Source organism: Procambarus clarkii, chromosome 32 (genome assembly GCF_040958095.1).
Source record: "Procambarus clarkii isolate CNS0578487 chromosome 32, FALCON_Pclarkii_2.0, whole genome shotgun sequence".
In the NCBI taxonomy this organism is placed as follows: domain Eukaryota; kingdom Metazoa; phylum Arthropoda; class Malacostraca; order Decapoda; family Cambaridae; genus Procambarus; species Procambarus clarkii.
In genome coordinates this window covers 2,614,282-2,636,503 of record NC_091181.1, presented here as the reverse complement: position 1 = coordinate 2,636,503, position 22,222 = coordinate 2,614,282, and the positions used below count along the sequence as shown (strand labels likewise).

Genomic DNA, 22,222 nt, shown 5'->3' with positions numbered 1-22,222 from the left:
AGTGTCCTTGACTTGTATACCATGCAAGGTGATGGAGAAGATCGTGAGAAAAAACCTGGTAACACATCTGGAGAGAAGGGACTTCGTGACAAATCGCCAACATGGATTCAGGGAGGGTAAATCTTGCCTTACAGGCTTGATAGAATTCTACGATCAGGTGACACAGATTAAGCAAGAAAGAGAGGGCTGGGCGGACTGCATTTTCTTGGATTGTCGGAAAGCCTTTGACACAGTACCGCATAAGAGGCTGGTACATAAGCTGGAGAGACAGGCAGGTGTAGCTGGTAAGGTGCTCCAGTGGATAAGGGAGTATCTAAGCAATAGGAAGCAGAGAGTTACGGTGAGGGGTGAGACCTCCGATTGGCGTGAAGTCACCAGTGGAGTCCCACAGGGCTCTGTACTCGGTCCTATCGTGTTTCTGATATATGTAAATGATCTCCCGGAGGGTATCGATTCATTTCTCTCAATGTTTGCGGACGATGCTAAAATTATGAGAAGGATTAAAACAGAAGAGGACTGTTTGAGGCTTCAAGAAGACCTAGACAAGCTGAAGGAATGGTCGAACAAATGGTTGTTAGAGTTTAACCCAACCAAATGTAATGTAATGAAGATAGGTGTAGGGAGCAGGAGGCCAGATACAAGGTATCATCTGGGAGAGGAAATTCTTCAGGAGTCAGAGAAGGAAAAAGACTTGGGGGTTGATATCACGCCAGACCTGTCTCCTGCAGCACATATCAAGCAGATAACATCAGCGGCATATGCCAGGCTGGCCAACATACGAACGGCATTCAGAAACTTGTGTAAAGAATCATTCAGAACTTTGTATACCACATATGTCAGGCCAATCCTGGAGTATGCAGCCCCAGCATGGAGTCCATATCTAGTCAAGGATAAGACTAAACTGGAAAAGGTTCAAAGGTTTGCCACCAGACTAGTACCCGAGCTGAGAGGTATGAGCTACGAGGAGAGACTACGGGAATTAAACCTCACTTCGCTGGAAGACAGAAGAGTTAGGGGGGACATGATCACCACATTCAAGATTCTGAAGGGGATTGATAGGGTAGATAAAGACAGTCTATTTAACACAAGGGGAACACGCACAAGGGGACACAGGTGGAAACTGAGTGCCCAAATGAGCCACAGAGATATTAGAAAGAACTTTTTTAGTGTCAGAGTGGTTGACAAATGGAATGCATTAGGGGGTGATGTGGTGGAGGCTCACTCCATACACAGTTTCAAGTGTAGATATGACAGAGCCCGATAGGCTCAGGAATCTGTACACCTGTTGATTGACGGTTGAGAGGCGGGACCAAAGAGCCAGAGCTCAACCCCCGCAAACACAACTAGGTGAGTACAACTAGGTGAGTACACACACACACACACACACAGGGGCCTCGTAGCCTGGTGTATAGCGCGCAGGATTCGTAATTCTGTGGTGCGGGTTCGATTCCCGCACGAGGCAGAAACAAATGGGCAAAGTTTCTTTCACCCTGAATGCCCCTGTTACCTAGCAGTAAATAGGTACCTGGGAGTTAGTCAGCTGTCACGGGCTGCTTCCTGGGGTGTGTGTGTGAGTGTGTGGTGTGGAAAAAAAAAATAGTTAGTAAACAGTTCATTGACAGTTGAGAGGCGGGCCGAAAGAGCAAAGCTCAACCCCCGTAAAAACACAACTAGTAAACACACACACACACACACACACACACACACACACACACACACACACACACACACACACACACACACACACACACACACACACACACACACACAGACAACCTCGGAGAGCCTCCATAGCTCAGTGGGCAGAGCGCTGGTCTAGTAAACCAGAGGTCGGGAGTTCGAGTCTCCCTGAAGGCAAAGTTGTTAACATTATTAACTAGAATGTGTCGCTTCTTCTTTTGACGGTCTAAGAGGTATTCATCTTTAGGGGCCTCGTGGCTGAGTGGACAGCGCTTGGTCATTATAGTCCTAATATCTCGGGTTAGATTCCTGGCCGAGGCAGTAGCAAATGGGTAGAGTTTCTTTCATCATGATGCGTCTGTTCACCTAGCAGTAAATAGGTACCTGGGAGTAAGGCATCTGCTACGGGCTGCTGCCTGAGGATATATATATTTATGAATGTATGTGTGTGTGTGTGTGTAGTCACCTATTTGTACTTACCTATTTGTGCTTGCAGGATCGAGCATTGACTCTTGGATCCCGCCTTTCCAGCCATCGGTTGTTTACAGCAATGATTCCGGTCCCATTTCCCTATCATACCTAATTTTAAAATTATGAATAGAGTTTGCTTGTATTCTGCAGACACAAATAGTAAATACACATACCCAGCGCATACTTCATTGTTTACCTGACATAACTGATGCGATATACGAGGCTCTGAATAATTCCTTACAAACATTTCTATACGCAGTTCTTAGGATGGCCAACATAAGAATTCCCTTTAGAAATTGATGCAATGAATCATTCATAATCTTGTATCCCACATATGTCAGACCAGTCTGGGAGTATGCAGCTCCATCGTGGAGTCCATATCTCGTCAAGCACATGGCGAAGTTAGAGAAAGTTCAGATGTATGACATCAGACTTCTTTCAGAACTGAGACGTATGAGTTAGGAGGGAAAGCTACATAAAATTAACATCACGTCTTTGAAAGATACAAGACTATCAAAAAGAGACATGATTAAAAAAAAAGGAAAGTGTCTTCGTCTCTCTCTTCCTCCGCGCTCTACGCATCAGCGACCCTCAGTTTCTTGATTCTGATACTGGCTTTATCTACAAATCATTCTCTATCCTTGGTTACCCTTTGCATTTTATCAACTGTGCCTATTCTCAAGGTAAACTAAATTTCTTTCATCCTAAACCAACACTAGTAGCACTGTGCTCTGCCTTCCCTTCATATCTGAACTCAAAACTTTTACCAATACCTTTCGTCCTCTTGACATTAAACTCACCTTTCGACAAACTAACACACTTCGTAGTAATCTAGTCCACACTGCTCCTCCTGCTTCTAATGCTGCTGGTGTCTACTCTATTTCCTTTTCATCTTGTCCTCTCCAATACTTTGGTGAAACTGGCCGTACACTTAATGACACTTAAAGAACACAATAGAAGTGTTAAGTCTGCAGACACAAACAATGCTCTCTTACACACAGAAATCACAATGGCGTGATGCATCAAATGAACAAATCCACAAGGGCCGTGACGAGGATTCGAACCTGCGTCCGAGAGCATCCTGTAACCATGTTTAAGCAGTCGATTAAGTCAGCGTCTGGGATGCTCTCAGTCGCAGGCTCGAATCCTCGTCACGGCCCTTGCGGATTTGTTCAATGCTCTCTTCTGTCATGTTAGGGATTCTAATCATCCTATTGATTGGTCTTCCTCCAAAATAATCTTTCCTTCCTCTACTCTTCACAGACGCCGTCTTGTTGAATCGGCTCAAATACACAACGTACCCAACATGAACTTGAGTCCTGGCCTTGTTGGTGTTAACTCTTCCCTTTCGAAATATATACTCAAATGCTCTAAACTTTCTAATAAACGTGACTTAACATAATCTTGCCCTTCCCTTTATCTCTCTTTCTCTTTCCTTTTTTCTTTTTCTTTCCCCTTATTTTCTCTAACGAGCCCTTACTTATTCCTATTACTATCCCCTTCTTATTGGGTGGTTATTAATAGGAGCTGCCTCGTATGGGCAAATAGACCTTCTGCAGTTACCTTCGTTCTTATGTTCTTATTCCTATTACTATCCTTTTATTACACCTTACCTTTCGTGCCTTTTGCCTTGCTTTTTCTTCCTCTAAGATTTTCTTCTCCTCTCCTCTCTCTTGCCTATTTATTGCCTCGCCTCCTTCCCTTATCATATATACTCAAATGCTCTAATCTTTTTAACAAACGTGACCTAACATAAGCTTACCCTTCCATTTATCTTTCTTTCTCTTTCCTTTTCTTTCTCTCTTCTCTCTCTTTTCTGTTCATTGTTTTCTCTTACGTTCCCTTGCTATCCTCTTCTTATTCCTATTACTATCCCCTTCTCATTTGGTGGTTATAATAGGAGCTGCCTCGTATGGGCCAATGAGCCTTCTGCAGTTCTTATTCCTACTACTATTCCCTCTACTACACCTTAACGTTCGTACCTTTTGCCTTGCTCATCACCTCTCTCTTGCCTATTTATAGCCTGTATCAACTTCATCACACAGGCTCACCATAGCCCGTGCTTCTTGCCCCGCTCCTGTGCCAGGTAAGTTACGGGCTCACCATAGCCCGTGCTACTTGCCCCGCTCCTGTGCCAGGTAAGTTACGGGCTCACCATAGCCCGTGGTACTTGGAACTCGTTCCGAGTACCTGAATCTATAACAACAACATTCCCTTATCACCACGGGAGACATCTCCCGTCACGCAGGGTGCAGTCGCACCGCCACAGATCTCCAGTATTAGCTAATGATACTGATAATGGCTCAAAAGGGCCACCACTTACGGGTTATTCATGCCCGTGCCACCTTTTGGGTGGCTTAATCTTCATAAATCAATCAATCCCTTATCACAATCGACTTGAGAATGGTCCAGGAGGGACCAAAATGCCGTCGTCCCTTTACTTTCTAGTGTGTGGTTTGGTCAACATATTTCAGCCACGTTATTGTGACTCCTCGTCTGCATAGAGTTCTTAATTGTTGTCATAATGGTCATATGAAGAGTGAAAAATATAAATAAATCAAAAAATTATTTTTAAAATTCCAATGTTAGAATAAGATCCAAAATGAGTGGCTTAGTTTAGAATAATATTTATATAGAAATGAATGCCATTGAAAAGACAAAATATTTAGCTGAATTTACCACAAACAATAGTAAAATTTACACTCTAGTGGCCTCGACAAGGACAGGAAGCTGGTTTCTTGTCCAAGGTCCCCCTTTTGCCCTGCTGATTTTTTCAATCTGGGTGATAAAGCTCAACAGAGTTTTGACATTTACGGCTTCGGCGGGTAGGTAGTTCCATGGGTTTATGACACTATGGGCCTCAATAGCATCTACATCTACTATTTTCAGTTCTATAAATGCTACTAAATGCTAATGCTACTATATAGTATAGGCTACTATAACAGCATCTACTCTTTTCAGTTCTACGTTCTGGCTTGTTGAGCTTGAAACTGGTGTTCCGTTTTTGTGTTACATCTGGCCTGAAGTTGTCTGTCTGGAAGAAGAAGAAGTTGTCTGGATTAACTTCCTCCAAATTGTTCAGAATTTTAAGTTTCGATGAGAGCAGCCCAGTCATATCTGGTTTGCAATGTTATTAGTCCGGTGGCCCTCTTGTGTTCCTGTTACGGTAGTTGAATTAGTTCTGCAATGATTTTTGTTGCCTGGTGTTAAAGTTTTTCTAATGCAGCTGTCTTTCTGAAGATGATGTTTTCTTGACTGGATACAATAATCCAAGTGAGGGCGCACCAGAGATTAATTCAGTTGAATAATGACCTTCTTTTCCTGAAAGCCAAAAATATGCTTGATTGATTATGCCTGGTACACCATTATAGGGGAACACTAAGTCTGGCAAGCTTGTCCAGGTCCCAGAAAATCATGGGGAAGGCTGGCCGCACGGGCACCCATTCATTTATTAGTCAGATCCAGCTGAGGTCAACAGAACTGAGGAACACATATGTCAACTATTGTGCCACGTTCGCACCATTCCCTATATGTACAAATTTAATGTTAATTAAAGACTGATGGAATGTGATTATAATTTGTATTATGTTAACATGGCGGGAGACTGCCTCCATTGTGGGCAATGTGTGTGGAGCCGCAGATCCTGACCAGAGAGGGGAGATCTATGGGCTGAGAGAGACCATCTTGCAACACCCAGGTCTGTGACTGCTGCAGCAGCTGCCGGGCCACCTGATCGTCCTCCGCCCACACCCATACGTCGTTCCCCATCATGATGTGACTCCTTTCCGGCAATGCCAGCAACATCGTTGCCCACACGTCATATGCTGGGTTGTCCTGGAAAAGGGGCACAGGTATTTATACACATGTATTTGTCATTTCTGCATTTGTACATGTGCACGCATTTGGTGCACATGTACTTGTGAACCCTCATTTGTAAATAACCAATAATTACGACATTTTTCAGTTACAAATTTTTTCAGGTGTAATAAATAAATATATAGGACATACTATATAGACAGTATATAATATATGCTTATATATCTATATAAATAAAAATGGAAATGCTCGTTTGTTCATTATTGCTAATCTCCGAAAGTTCTTCACCGATTGCCTTGAAATTTCCACACAAAGTTCCATTCGCATCCGAGCGGGTTTTTATATACATGCTCTATAGATGTCACGTCTGTGACGGGAAAAAATATTTATTCTTTTTTTTAAACTGTTTTTCATGTGAGGGAAATCTGTGAAACCTCTTTACCGATTTCTTTAAAATTTTGACACAACGTTGCATTCAAATAGGCGCGTGTTTTTATATACCTAGTATATACATGCCTCACCTGTGACAGGAAATAACATGTTTATTACAAAAAGCGCCATCTGTTGGACATAAGAGCAAAACACTGTAATCTCCAAAAGTTCTTCACCGATTGCCATGAAAGTTTGACATAACGTTTCATTTGAATTCGCACGTGTTTTATACCGACTATATAGACGCCACACCTGTGACAGGTAAAAACTTTTTTTTTTTTTAAACAGCTTAATTTTTTGCACGTAATAGCAACACACGCCATACTAAATATGTTACGATTCCATTTCAATGTTTCTGAATTCATTGATAAATTTAATTTTAATAGATTCTGATTTATTTTCATATTGATTTAATTATTTTGCTTGACATTGGGGTTGAATTGAGCTGTGTTGTTTACCATACCATTCATTTCATGACTATAGTTTATTTTTTATTTTTTTCATTGTTTTTCATTTCGTTTTTTAACTCTTTTTCTTATGTTTCAGTGATGGGAACATCAGACCATTTGGGAATACATTAAATGAAATGGATAGCTTTATCATTTCATAAGTAAAAAAATAGAAAAATATTGAAATTCAGGAAAACTTGGCTTATTAGGCAAATCGGGCCTTGCATAGTAGGCCGAGAAGTGTGTTCTCGGTCCGATTTGCCTAATAAGGTCCGATTTGCCTAATAAGCCAAGTTTTCTTGAATTAATATATTTTCTCTAATTTTTTTCTTATGAAAAGATAAAGCTACCCATTTCATTACGTATGAGGTCAATTTTTTTTGGGGGGAGTTAAAATTAACGTAGATATATGACCGAACCTAACCAACCCTACCTAACCTAACCTTACCTATCTTTATAGGTTAGGTTAGATTAGGTTAGGTTAGGTAGGTTTGGTCGTCGAAAAATAATTAATTCATGAAAACTTGGCTTATTATGCAAATCGGGCCTTGCACAGTAGGCAGAGAAGTGCGTTCTGGCTACTAGGTAAGACACACACACATATATATATATATATATATATATATATATATATATATATATATATATATATATATATATATAAAGGGTAAGGTTTAATACCCTTAATAAGGAAAGGATAAGATTAATAATTCTAACACGAACACTCCTCTTGTACCTGTCTAGGCAGTCATTATTGGCATTGAGGTTCATTCCTATATTTGTTTCCTTAGTGTAGACTACAGTGTGGAAGCCTCTGTTCCTCTACGTGACTAAAAAAGCATCTAAAAAGAGCAGCTTCCCATTATTCTCTACCTCGTAAGTGAAACTTAACACAGAATTCTGCTCGAATGCCTCCTTCAGCTGCTGCAGAAGTCTAATATCAGGTACCTACATAAAAATATTGGCAACATACCTGCAGTATATTTCGGGTGTCAAGTCCATGTCAACAAAGACCCTATTCTCTATGGTCCCCATGCAGAAGTTCGCAAACAGGACACCCAGGGGAGAACCCATGGTGACCCTATCTATTTGCTTATACATGTCCCCATCTTGACTCAAGAAGGGTGCCTCTTTAGTGCAGGCTTGGAGTAGCTTTCTTAGTATGCTTTCTGGTATGTCAAGAGGAGTACAAGCCGGACCACGATATACTCTGTCCATTATCATCCCGATTGTTTCATCTACAGGTACGTTGGTAAACAGTGACTCTACATCCAGAAGAGGCTCTTATCCCTGTTGCCCGTGTTCCCGGCAGCAAGTCAAGGAATTCCTTTGGAGACTTCACGCTGAAAGCACAAGGTACATAAGGAGTCAGCAAGCAGTTGAGTCGCTTAGACTTGGTCGGTATGTGGGTGTGGGTATCTGGCCTATGATTGACCGAAGTGGGTTTCCAGGCTTGTGGGTCTTGACATTCTAATACGCATAACCAGGCTTGTATTTCCCAATAACGCATATAAGCATGATGTGTATAAGTGTAAACAAGTCTTTGTTACGTGTAAACAAGTAGTAAGTGTAAACAAGTCTTAAACAAATAAGTGTAAACAAGTCTTTGAGAATGTAAGAAGCCCTTACCAAAGACCTTTAGGTGTCAGACCAAAATAAAACTGTAAAATGAATTTTGGAGAAATAATTTTTCAGTTACCCTTGACAGCGAAGAAAAAAGTAGGAAATATTGAGAAAATTCGTGTTCGAATGATTAACCCTTAAACTGCACATGGGGTATATATCTATATATATGTTGTACCTAGTAGCCAGAACTCAGTACTCGGCCTACTCTGCAAGACGCGATTTGCCTAATAAGCCAAGTTCTCCTGAATTTATGTATTTTTCTAGTTTTTTTCTTTATGAAATGATAAAGTTATTCATTTCACTATGTATGAATAAATTATATTTTATTGGAGTTAAAACTAACGTAAATATATGACCGAACCTAACCAACCCTACCTAACCTAACCTATCTTAACCGAACCTAAACTAACATAACTAAGTCAATTATTTATGTTCTTAATATAATATAATATTAATGATTCAAATAAACCAATTCGAAACATTTTATTGAAAAAATAGAAAATCCCTCGGCCTATTAGGCAAAACGGTTCTTGCATACTAGGCCGAGAAGTGCATTCTGGCTACTAGGTACGACATATATATATATATATATATATATATATATATATATATATATATATATATATATATATATACATATATATATATATATATATATATATATATATATATATATATATATATATATATATATGTATATATATATATATATATATATATATATATATATATATATATATATATATGTCGTACCTAGTACCCAGAACGCACTTCTCGGCCTACTATGCAAGGCCTGATTTGCCTAATAAGCCAAGTTTTCATGAATTAATTGTTTTTCGACTACCTAACCTAACCTAACTTTTTCGGCTACCTAACCTAACCTAAACTATGAAGATAGGTTAGGTTAGGTTAGGTTAGGTAGGGTTGATTAGGTTCGGTCATATATCTACGTTAATTTTAACTCCAATAAAAAAAAATTGACCTCATACATAATGAAATGGGTAGTTTTATCATTTCATAAGAAAAAAATGAGAAAATATATTAATTCAGGAAAACTTGGCTTATTAGGCAAATCGGGCCTTGCATAGTAGGCTGAGAAGTGAGTTCTGGCTACTAGGTACGACATATATATATATATATATATATATATATATATATATATATATATATATATATGTCGTACCTAGTAGCCAGAACTCACTTCTGAGCCTACTATGCGAGGCCCGATTTGCCTAATAAGCCAAGTTTTACTAAATTTATACATTTTCTCTAATTTTTTTCTTATGAAATGATAAAGCTACCCATTTCATTATGTATGAGGTCAATTTTTTTTATTGGAGTTAAAATTAACGTAGATATATGACCGAACCTAACCAACCCTACCTAACCTAACCTAACCTATCTTTATAGGTTAGGTTAGGTTAGGTAGCCGAAAACGTTAGGTTAGGTTAGGTTAGGTAGGTTAGGTTGTCGAAAAAATATTAATTCATGAAAACTAGGCTTATTAGGCAAATCGGGCCTTGCATAGTAGGCTGAGAAGTGAGTTCTGGCTACTAGGTACGACATATATATATATATATATATATATATATATATATATATATATATATATATATATATATATATATATATATATATATATATATTGTGACGGAGTTCCCCCCCCTTATAATTCTCCCACGCCTGCAGTAAGAGTCATGTCTACTTTTCCCAAGCGTTCTCTACGTTGCAGGCTACAATTTGATATATGGGAGAGAGTGAAGTGTTCTCGGAGAGCCGAGAAATTAGTGAAATAGTAATATTTTGGCCTGTGGTATAGGCCCTTTAGGGAGCCAAGATGGCGCTTGCCTCCCTGATTTCCCGCTAAAACCGTGTGACGTCAGTGGCACCGGATTGGTCACCGACAGCAATGTGGCACCGGGAGCCAATGAAAACCTCCCGTGGCGAAAGTGACGTCACGAAGGAAGGGGGTCCGGCCCGCGAGCCAGGCTGGCGCCAGCAGTCAGACACGACACGTCATAGAGGTCGGACGTGCGACGGTTGGTCCTGTCAGTTGGACAGTTGTTTCCCGCTCCCGTGGATTTACGCGTCACCTAAAGTCCGCCAGTACTCTGAGAAGTCTTCCCTAGTTCATGTGTTGAACCAGAAGAGGGAATTGACGGTTATTTGAGCAACAAGTGCTCCAGTCAGGTACTGTGCAAGAAGCAGTGAAGCCGTGCAGTGACGTATGTGACGTCTGTGGCAGTTCACCAGTTCGTAGCAGCGTAGTGGCTGACAGAGCCACTGGGTAGCCGAGGAAGAGAGGACTATTTGGGAATCCGGACGACTGTAGCTGAGACATAGGCGACAGCCGTTGTTGGGAGAAGACGACGGCCAGGAGACCGACTCCAACCCTTCAAGAAGTCAGGAAGGAGCACGGACCTGCAGTGAAGTGGGCACGGAGACGACGCGCTAAACGGTGGGACGACGAGAGGCTCTGGTAGGACACGACGACGTGTCGTGTGGGGGCGTTCCCGACACGAGGACCAGGAGCTACATCTCGACTCTCATCGGAGGATAGGGTGAAGTAGGTGTTTCTAGTTCCCTCCCCATTCCCCTTTAGTTAGCTATATTATTCGGCTATATTATCTAGCCTAAGGATTTTATATGTCGTGAGCAAGTCTCACCAATGTCACAGTAAGGCACCAGTTTGCCGTGTAGTACTATCAAGAGTACTTGTAATACTTATGTTGATTATTGGTGTGTACAGGCACCAGGAACAAGTGATAAATTTACTGTGTTGTGTATATCTTTCTAGAGATTTTGGTGTGAACATATAGTGATAAATTATATATAATATTATGCCAGTATTTGGAAGTTAGGCTATGTGCCCAGAAACTATTTATTTTACCATTTACTGATGTCTGATCTATATGCATTATTATGTCTGTGTTCGTGCAGTGATTAATCATTTGTGAGTACAGTGAATTATTGCGTTATCGCCCACAAGAGAAAGTACTGAAAACGCCAGTGTTAATACTTTATAATATGTCATTGAATGAAGGGCTGTGAAATCCATTACAGTGAATCATTATAGCATTGATTGTAGAAAAGACTGTTTGAGCCTGAGTACAGTGTAACTAAGTAATACGGTTTATTTGTGCCAATATCGAGTGTGCGAGTTTCTAGTAATATTGGAGAATTTAAAGAAACAGAGCGCGTGAATCTAGAAAACAAGCAAAGCTTTCGTGCGGAGAGGCCAGGCGATCAGCTGTTCTTGACAATTGACAAGGAGGGGAGGTGTTGCCACTTAGTGATCGCATACTATCCGTGGGAATTACCGGCCGCGTCAGGATCAGTTGTATTATTTGTTATTGTTTGGCCTTGTGACATCTTTCATACATTTTAAGTAAAATACAAAACCACCTTTGTGTTTTTATCATTCCCTCCATTGATCTTGTGGCTATATTATACTGAAAGCATAGAGTGATAACAATAAGTACCTGCCTGATTCCTGATCTTTTGAGTGTGACCTTGCCAAGGCTACCACTAATTCCACCAGTCCTCTGATGGTGTTACTGGCCACCTAAAACACCAGTTGGCGACCTTGTGGTTAACCGTAGAGCCCTATTGTTGGGGAGGGCACATGACAGTCAAGTGGACGAGTCGTGTTCCCACTCTTTCTTAATCAGAGGCTGTTAAGATTGACTGGGAGACTCTCCTGGCGTGCAGTGGCGCCGTGAGGATCGAGTGAAGACCCGCAGGGCTACGGTGAGTGACCTTGAGCATAACTATTGCTCACCCCAAAGGATAGAATAGAGAGGTGAAACCACAACAATATATATATATATGTATATATGAACGTAAACTTGAAACCGGCCATATACTGCAGGTATGTTGACGACATTTTTACACAGGTACCTGATATCAGAAATCTGCAGGAGCTGAAGAAGGCATTTGAGCAGAATTCTGTGTTGCGTTTCACTTACGAGATGGAGAAGGATGGGAAGCTGCCCTTTCTAGATGTAACAGTCATGGAAAGGAGCGGAGGTTTCCACACTTCAGTCTACACTAAGGAAATAAACATAGGAATGTGCCTAAATGCCAACAGTGACTGCCCAGACAGGTACAAGAGGAGTGTTGTTAACGCTTATGTCGACCGTGCTCTCAGCCACAGCTCAGAATGGAAGCAAGTCGACGAAGAACTCTGTAGGGTAAGGCAGGTCCTAGTCAACAACGGCTTCTCCAATTGTTTCGTTGAAGACATCATAAGAAGGAAAGTGAAACGCCATGCAACCTCTGAAGAGACAACTAACACAACACCTATACATCCTATTAGACTATTTTACAGGAACTTCTTTTCCACAGCTCATAAAATGGAGGAAAGGGTCCTGAAAGATATTGTTAATAGAAACGTTATCCCTACAGACAAAAATCAGAGGAAACAGCTGACGATTTACTATAAAACCAGAAAAACGGCCAGGCTACTCATGAGAAACTCTCCAGACACAAAGCAGAACGCTTTAAAAGAGACCAACGTCGTCTATGCCTTCAAATACCTTCTTGGGGACTGTAAGCCTCAAAAAACTCAGTATATAGGCAAGACAACAATATCTCTTTCCAGGCGTTTAACGATGCATAAGCAACAGGGCTCCATTAAGGAACATATAATCTCTTCCCACAACCAAACCATCACCAGAGAAATCTTAGCAAACAACACAGAAATCATCGATAGATACAGCGATAGCAGGTGATTGACATCTGCGAGGCACTACACATCAAGAAGTCAACACCAGCAATCAACAGCCAATTAATGCACAACTATATTCTACCCACTTCAAGACTCTGCTCCAATATAGAAGCATCAAGAAATATGGGCCAATAAAAATAGGCCTTCTGCAGTTACCTACCTTTAAAACCCATTTTTTCGTGTCCTGTCTTGTGTTAAAAGTTTATTTTCACCTCATCCAAAACTATTGTAACATGTCACATCACCCAAATGTAGGTATAAAAAACTCGAAGATGTTTAAGCTCTATTCAGTTAAAGTTGTGTGTGTGTGTGTAAACTAAAGTCTTTGAAAATGTAATAAGTTTTACGAAACGCGCTCAAGTGTCGTGTCAGAGTAGAAATAAAAATGAATTTTGGAGAATTGATTTTTGAATTACCATCAACAGTGAAAAGAAACGTAAGAAAGATCGAGAAAATTCGTGTTAGAATTATTAATCTTACTTTTTCGGTCATATTTAATTATATATGTCTACAAGAAAGACTGCTTCCAAAATATACTAATATATATATATATATATATATATATATATATATATATATATATATATATATATATATATATATATATATATATATAGGCAAAGTTAGGTAAGATAGGGAAGGTAAGGTAAGTTATGTTAAGCAGAATAAGTTAGGCAAGTTAAGTTAGGATAGGTAAAGTTAGCTTAAGTTAGGGAAGGTAAGGTAAGTTATGTTAGGATAGGTAAAGTTAGGTAAAGTATATATATATATATATATATATATATATATATATATATATATATATATATATATATATATATATATATATATATATGTTTCATTGAATATGACCGCATATTCTGTATTTATTATTTTCTGGTTTAGGGCTTCTATCCCTCTAACTATTTTCTTAGCATCAGGGCTTAATTGAAATAGGAGTTCTCCAAAACTCATTTTCGTACTTTTAAGGTGAAGAAAAGAAGTGATTTACTATAGAGTGTATTACACTTATTTGTATAATTTGCACGACGTTTCGAACCTCCATGGTTCATTCTCAAGTGAACAGATCTTACAATACTAGTTGATTTTATACCCGCATTAGGTCAGGTGATAATACAATGAAGGTGAAAACATGGGGGGGATACATAAGGGATAAACATAGGGGCTGCAGAAGGCTTATTGGCCCATACGAGGCATCTCCTATCTAAACACAAAGATTAATCCAGTGTAATTGGCCTGTTATGTTGGACATTGTCTTCTGTGTTGGCATCGATATGTTCTTGTCTTGTCCTTACTCTCATGGTGGGTAGAGTAAATAGTTCCGTGATTTGGGTGTTCATGGTAGGTCGCTCTATTCTTATGTGAATTGCCTCAAGAATTTGTAATCTTCTTGAATCTTGGGTTTTGTCTATTATGCAAGTATTCTTGTTCAACATTTCTCTTGTTAGAGTAATGTCATGGGCTTGTCTCATGTGATTCCTAGGGGCACCAGATTGAAGATGGCATGTCAAACGCCTCGTCAGCTTGGTCGACGTCATACCTATGTACTTACATTGAAGGTTACATCTTTCGTGGGGGCAAGTGTACATGTATACAACGCTTGACTGCTGTAGAGGGTTCTCCGTCGGCTTCGGGCTGTTTTTGATAAGGAGTTCGGAAGTCTTCTTGGTTTTGTAGAATATTATCAGGTTTATGTTTTGGTTAGGAGTAGTGCTTTTTCTCCTTTACGGATTATTTCTTTCATTATTCTTTCCTCTTTTATATGTTCACTGTGCATGGTTGATTTGTAATATAATTTTATTGGGGGTGTTGTGGTTTCTGTTCTAGGTTCTGAATTATACCAACGGTCCAAGTGTCTTCTAATAGCAGCGTTTATTTCCGCGTTGCTATATCCGTTGTTCACCAATACCTGAGTTACTCTTTCAAACTCTCTACTCACGTTGCTCCATTCAGAGCAGTTGGTAAGCGCTCGACGAATATAAGCATTGAGAACACTGGCTTTGTATCTTTGGGGGCACTCACTTCTACCGTTCAGGCATAATCCTATGTTGGTGGGCTTGGTATATACGTTGGTGCTTAAAGAGGTTCCTGTTTTTGTTATTAGTACATCCAAGAATGGCAGACTGTTATTTTCACTATTTTCATGTGTAAATCGGAGTACTGACTCTCTCTCTAGGTGTCTTTTTAGGTCAATTAGTTCATCTGAGTCTTTTACTATTACGAGTATGTCATCATTAAGCCCTGATGCTAAGAAAATAGTTAGAGGGATAGAAGTCCTAAACCAGAAAATAATAAATACAGAATATGCGGTCATATTCAATGAAACATGTTTGAAAGAAAACCTGCTGCCAGTATACACCAATATATATATATATATATATATATATATATATATATATATATATATATATATATATATATATATATATATATATATATATATATATATATATATATATATATATATGTCGTACCTAGTAGCCAGAACGCACTTCTTAGCCTACTATGCAAGGCCTGATTTGCCTAATAAGCCAAGTTTTCATGAAATTATTGTTTTTCGACTACCTAACCTAACCTAACCTAACTTTTTCGGCCACCTAACCTAACCTAACCTATAAAGATAGGTTAGGTTATATTCATATGGCTCGCGGCTACATGGGATTCACATTAGCTTCTTCAGGGCTCTTGAAAACAGACACCATTTAAAAAAAATCGTGGGCAATATTCTCAGGTGTGAGAGGCACAGTACTGTTGGAGCAACCAAGGCTGGCACACGCTGCATGAGCGAATGGCATTGCTGTTCAGCTTGTGACCACAGCATCGCCGAAAAATGTCAAAATAAGTATATAACTGCTATTATTTAGCGATGACAATTATACAGATGACTCGTGACTGATAAAAATGACAGGGATTGTGATAATAGCAGGATTGTTGTGATAATTAGCGCTGTGGGAGGAGTGATGCTGAGGGACGGAGGGAGATAGCATCCTTTACTGACTGGTTGGCCACTTGTTATTGTCTGCATTCAACATACCAGCTCAGTGGTTCTCTATGGTGAACACGAATGTAGATACTTATATATAATGTGTGTATTAGTGTAATAACAGCAAAAGGATTATGTTGGGAGGAGCCATATGGGTGACGGAGGTGACGTCGTCTGCATGACTTGTCTGGTTGTGTAGAGGGTGGCCACTATGCTCTTTGGGCACTCTATAAGCTTAGGTGTACAGCTGCGGTGCATACAACATGTAGATACTTACATATAATATGTGTATATAGTGTAATAACACTGCAGACAGTATTGTTGGGGGAGAAAGTTTAGTGCGTGTGACCTTGAATGAGTGAGGGAGCCGCCTGCTGACTGAGTGTAGCGACGACTCTTATTGCCTGAACTAACTATATCAGCTTAGTTGTACAGTTATGGTGAACAAAACATGCAGATACTTATATATAACCTGTGTGTATAGAGTGTAATAACAGCAAAACTATTTGTTTATTCTTTTATGAACATAATAATTGAATCACTAATATGCACACCATACTTTTGAGTATAGCAATTATTCACCCCTTTTATTATTTAAATATATCACAATACTCATTATTGAATAATATTACTGAAAAAACTAAGAAAAAATCATCAGACATAAAATAATTAAGTGATAATATCATTGTGGCAACTCTCACCTGTCAGCTCGGGTGACGCTGATCGGCACTGACGACCGCGCCGTCAATGTCCACATTTTGCCAAACTTCCTCGGCCTATTGCACCCAAAATATGTCACCTACGATTTTTTTCCCGTGCTCAAGGAACACAAATTAACATTTTTAGAAGACGAAATAATTTTTTAGATTTTTTTTCATGCGCACAGGGGTGTAAATCCCCTCAGGACCCCTTAGCAGTTTAAGGGTTAATCTTACCCTTTTGGTCATATTCAACAACATATATTTACAAGAAAAACTGCAACAAAAATATACTAATATTAAAACGCACGATCGAGAAGCAAGAAATCAAGCCTTCGCGATAAAATATCGTCAAGATATGATTCGAAATCAGATACACAAGGTAGAAAATGAGATCAACAATAGCAAAGCGCAACTACTTCATGCTACAGACCAATGGAGAAACATTAATATCGACAAAGACCTTCGTAGTCAAATCGACCAACAACTCGACATCCTTATTGATCGACATCGCAATTGCACCGAAACCAGGATCATCAAGAAACTGACAACGTTATTTGGAGGACTTATGGCGATTCCACGACCCAGAGATGGCCTCTTAAAACATTGCTGGAAACAACCTCACTGAGGACCAAATTACTCTCTTAAATCTGGGTATAAACTGTCACGTTATGTCTAGACCAAGTGAGATGGCCTGGAAAGTGGTGTTGGAGATCCTACTGAACGACATATTTGACCTCGAGACGCAAAAGAAGGTTACCACTAAAGACATCTTGCAAGTGGAAATTATTGCAGAAGTAGGAAAGATTCGCGGTAACTACAGAAACACTATACTGTCCCCCGAGCTCAAAGCGGCAGCTAAAAGCCTTCGTGAGAACAAGGTGTCGTCAGGAGAGGCGACAAGTCGCCAATATACGTTATTATTAAAAAAAAGACGAATATGTGGCAAAAATGAACCTCATACTCTCTGACCAAACAAAATTCCGAAGGGCAACGAAGGACACTACAGCTGAATTGAAAACGAAGGTAAACAGATTGATCGAAACTGTGAACGCCAAGAAATCCGGACTCCACCTGCCCAACGTTATTGGGAACACAAACCTGGTTATGCTTATGGGAATGTCAAGACCCACAAGCCTGGAAACCCACTTCGGTCAATCATCAGCCAGATACCCACATCCACAAACAGATTGGCTAAGTGACTCAATTGCTTGCTGACTCCTTATGTACCTTGTGCTTTCAGCCTGATGTCTCTAAAGGAATTCGTTGACTTGCTGCAGGGAGCATGGGCCATGGTGATAGGAGCCTCTTTGGATGTAGAGTCGCTGTTTACCAACGTACCTGTAGATGAAACAATCGGGATGATAATGGACAGAGTATAAAGTGATCCGGCTTGTACTCCTCTTGACATACCAGAAAGCATACTAAGAAATCTACTCCAAGCCTGCACTAAAGAGGCACCCTTCTTGAGTCTAGATGGGCACATGTACAAGTATGTAGATGGGGTCGCCATGGGATCTCCCCTAGGTGTCTTGTTTGTGAACGTCTACATGGGTACCATAGAGAATAGGGTCTTGGTTGACGAGGACTTGAAACCTGCCATATACTGCAGGTATGTTGACGTCATTTTTATTCAAGTATCTGATGTCAGACGTCTACAGCAGCTGAAGGAGCCATCCGAGAAGAATTCTGTGCTAAGTTTCACTTACGAGGTGGAGAATGATGGGAACCTGCCCTTTCTAGATCTAACAATCACGGAAAGGAACGGAGTCTTCCACACTGCAGTCTACACTAAGGAAACAAACATAGGAATGTACTTCAATGCCAACAGTGACTGCCCAGACAGGTACAAGAGGAGTGTTGTCAACGCTGAAGTTGACCGGGCTCTCAGTCACAGCTCAGGATGGAAGCAAGTCGATGAAGAACTCTGTAAGGTAAGGCAGGACCTAGTCAACAATGGCTTCTCTAATGGTTATGTTGAAGACGTCATAAAAAGAAAGTTGAAACGCCATGCAACCTTTGAGGAGTCAACTAACACAACACCTGAACCCCCTATTAGACTGTTTTACAGGAACTTCTTTTTGACGGCTCATAAAACGGAGGAAAGTGTCCTGAAAGATATTATTATTAGGAACGTTATCCCTACAAACAAAAATCAGAACATAAATCATAAAAACGGCCAACCTACCCATGAAAAATTCCCCAGACACCAAACAAAACGCCTTGAAGGAAACCAATGTCGTCTATGCATTTATATATATATATATATATATATATATATATATATATATATATATATATATATATATATATATATATATATATATATATATATATATATATATGTACATAAATATTTTCTTCTCCAACCACCCCTATTATTTGTGTTTATTAATTTGATTAAACTGTGTTACAGTTTAGAGAAAACACACACACACATAACAATCACTGTCTGAAGACTTCATCCATGATGAGGTCATCACGCCCCACCTCCGGGCGTGTACCCAAGATACATCACGCATTTCCGTGCGTGATCAGCACATCACATTGCACGCACAGCACATTGTTCACTGTTTACAGCACCTTGATAAAGAGTGTAGGTTGCATCCGAAAATTTATTTTTAAAACACTTACACATATACTAGGTCTTTCCTTCAACTTCATTCAACCACTGAATGTGTTTGCTCAATGCTCAATTGAGCATTGAGCTCAATTTCCCAATAATAATAATAATCTTTTTAAGCAGAAGTACATACAGACATATGATACAAGAACTGTGTAGGATTCCTAGGTACGACCAGCACAATGCCTAAAGCCACTAATACGCAAAGTGTTCCGGCCATAATGTGATAAAGAACGGCTAACAATAAAAAATTCAGTGGGATAACTTAAAAGAAAATGTGATCAGAAACACTTAAGAACTGAAATAGAAAAATTAAAAAGTAGAAACACAATTATTAAGTGGTGATCGGAATAACAGAAATTGCATTAAGAACAACATATAGGTATTTTCAAAATAAACAGATAGTATTTAATTTGTTATTACATTTGTCCGTGAATAGGATGCCTACCACTGGCTATAACCAGTTTATTCTCATCATGGAAATGTGAAAGCCACTTAGCCTGGATGGAGAGGGAATCCTTGTGTGACAAAGACAAATTCCTCATTATTACTATAGAATAAATACAATACTATTAGTAAGCGGAACTCACAACAAAGTGGTAGGTGAGAGGCTGGGTGAGGTTCCCGAACATGTACTTAGGAAACTCCAGGAGAGCGTTGCCGTTGACGAGAAGCTCATGAAGGTGCAGGTTGTTGATGAGTACAGGCAGCTCCACCAAGGTGTTCCAGTGAAGGTGAAGGATCTGGAGTGCTCTCAGAGGCTCCACACTCAGAGGGGGAAGTTGGCTCAGCTGATTCAGGTGCAGGTCCAGCACTTCCAAGTTAATCTTAAGTAAATATAAATCATGTGTTGGTGCCAATAATTGTTTGCAGGAGTCAGGAGCATTAATGTTAATTTTTTTTATTTTAGTTAATTCATTTTGGTGGGGACAGCCTGTATTATATATATATGTGTGTATATATATATATATATATATATATATATATATATATATATATATATATATATATATATATATATATATATATATATATATATATATACCAAGAGACGGCTTCCTGAACCTTGCAGGAATCAACCTCACTGAGGACCAAGTCACTCTCCTAAATCTGGGTATAAATTGTCACGTTATGTCCAGACCAAGTGAGATGGCCCGGAAAGTGGATTTGGAGATCCTGTTGGACGACATATTCGACCTCGAGACACAAAAGAAGGTCACCACCAAAGACACCTTACAAGCAGAACTTATTGCGGAAGGAGAAAAGAATCGAGACGATTACAGAAGCACCATACTGTCCCCCGAGCTCAAAGCGGCAGCTAAGAGCCTTCGTGAGAACAAGGAGATAGTTGTCAGGAGAGGTGACAAGTCGCCAATATACGTCATTCTTAAAAAAGACGAATATCTGGCGAGAATGAACCTCATACTCTCTGACCAAACTAAATTCCAAAGGGTAACGAAGGACACTACAGCCGAATTGAAGGAAAAGGTCAACAAATTGATCGAAACTGTGAACGCCAAGAAATCCGGACTCCACCTGCCAAAGATTATTGGGGAATATAAGCCTGGATACGTGTATGGAAATGTCAAGACACATAAGCCTGGAAACCCACTTCGGCCAATTATTAGTCAGATACCCACACCCACGTACAGACTGGCGAAGCGACTCAACGGCATGCTGACTCCATATGTCCCTTGCACCTTCAGCCTGAAGTCTCCAAAGGAATTTGTTGACTTACTGTGGGGAACACGGGCCACACGGGCCAGAGCAAGTAGATGGGGGTCGCCATGAGTTCTCCCCTAGGTGTCTTGTTTGCGAACTTCTACATGGGTACTATCGAACAAAAGGTCTTAGTCGACATGAACTTGAAACCGGCCATATACTGCAGGTATGTTGACGACATTTTTACACAGGTACCTGATGTCAGACATCTGCAGGAGCTGAAGGAGGCATTTGAGCGGAATTCTGTGTTGCGTTTCACTTACGAGATGGAGAACGATGGGAAGCTGCCGTTTCTAGATGTAACAGTCATGGAAAGGAGCGGAGGTTTCCACACTGCAGTCTACACTAAGGAAACAAACATAGGAATGTGCCTCAATGCCAACAGTGACTGCCCAGACAGGTACAAGAGGAGTGTCGTTAACGCTTATGTCGACCGTGCTCTCAGCCACAGCTCAGGATGGAAGCAAGTCGACGAAGAACTCTGTAGGGTAAGGCAGGTCCTAGTCAACAACATCTTCTCCAATGGTTTCGGTGAAGACATCAGAAGAAGGAAGGTGAAACGCCATGCAACCTCTGAAGAGACAACTATTACAACACCTGTTCCCCCATATTAGACTATTTTACAGGAACTTCTTTTCCACAGCTCATAAAACGGAGGAAAGGGTCCCGAAAGATTTTGTTAATAGAAACGTTATCCCTACAGACAAAAATCAGAAGATACAATCGACGATCTACTATAAAACCAAGAAAACGGCCAACCTACTCATGAGAAACTCTCCAGACACAATGCAGAACGCTTTAAAAGAGACCAATGTCGGCTATGCCTTCAAATGCCCACTTGGGGACTGAAAGCCTCAAAGAATTCAGTATATAGGCAAGACAACAACATCTCTTTCCAGGCGATTAACGATGCATAAGCAACAGGGCTACATTAAGGAACATATAATCTCTTCCCACAACCAGACCATCACCAAAGAAGTCTTAACAAAAAAA

The 22,222-nt window shown here is 40.0% G+C and overlaps 1 protein-coding gene and 1 non-coding gene across 3 annotated transcripts in view; one reads left to right on the top strand and one right to left on the bottom strand.

Moving 5' to 3' along the window:
* The first annotated feature begins 1,784 nt into the window (after positions 1-1,784).
* On the top strand, positions 1,785-1,857 carry TRNAT-AGU (transfer RNA threonine (anticodon AGU)). Its single transcript has one exon. It is a non-coding gene; the product is annotated as a tRNA-Thr (tRNA).
* Positions 1,858-5,714: 3,857 nt separating this feature from the next.
* The window catches only part of LOC123759252 (leucine-rich repeat-containing G-protein coupled receptor 4-like), a 105,682-nt gene continuing 89,174 nt past the window's right edge, over positions 5,715-22,222 (bottom strand). For both annotated transcript variants that reach the window (XM_069334956.1, XM_069334957.1), the window contains 2 exons: positions 20,098-20,334; positions 5,715-5,985 (listed from right to left, as the gene is read on the bottom strand). In XM_069334956.1, the coding sequence (XP_069191057.1) occupies positions 5,740-5,985; positions 20,098-20,334 (483 nt within the window). In that variant the 3' untranslated portion in view covers positions 5,715-5,739. The remainder of the gene's footprint in view (positions 5,986-20,097; positions 20,335-22,222) is intronic.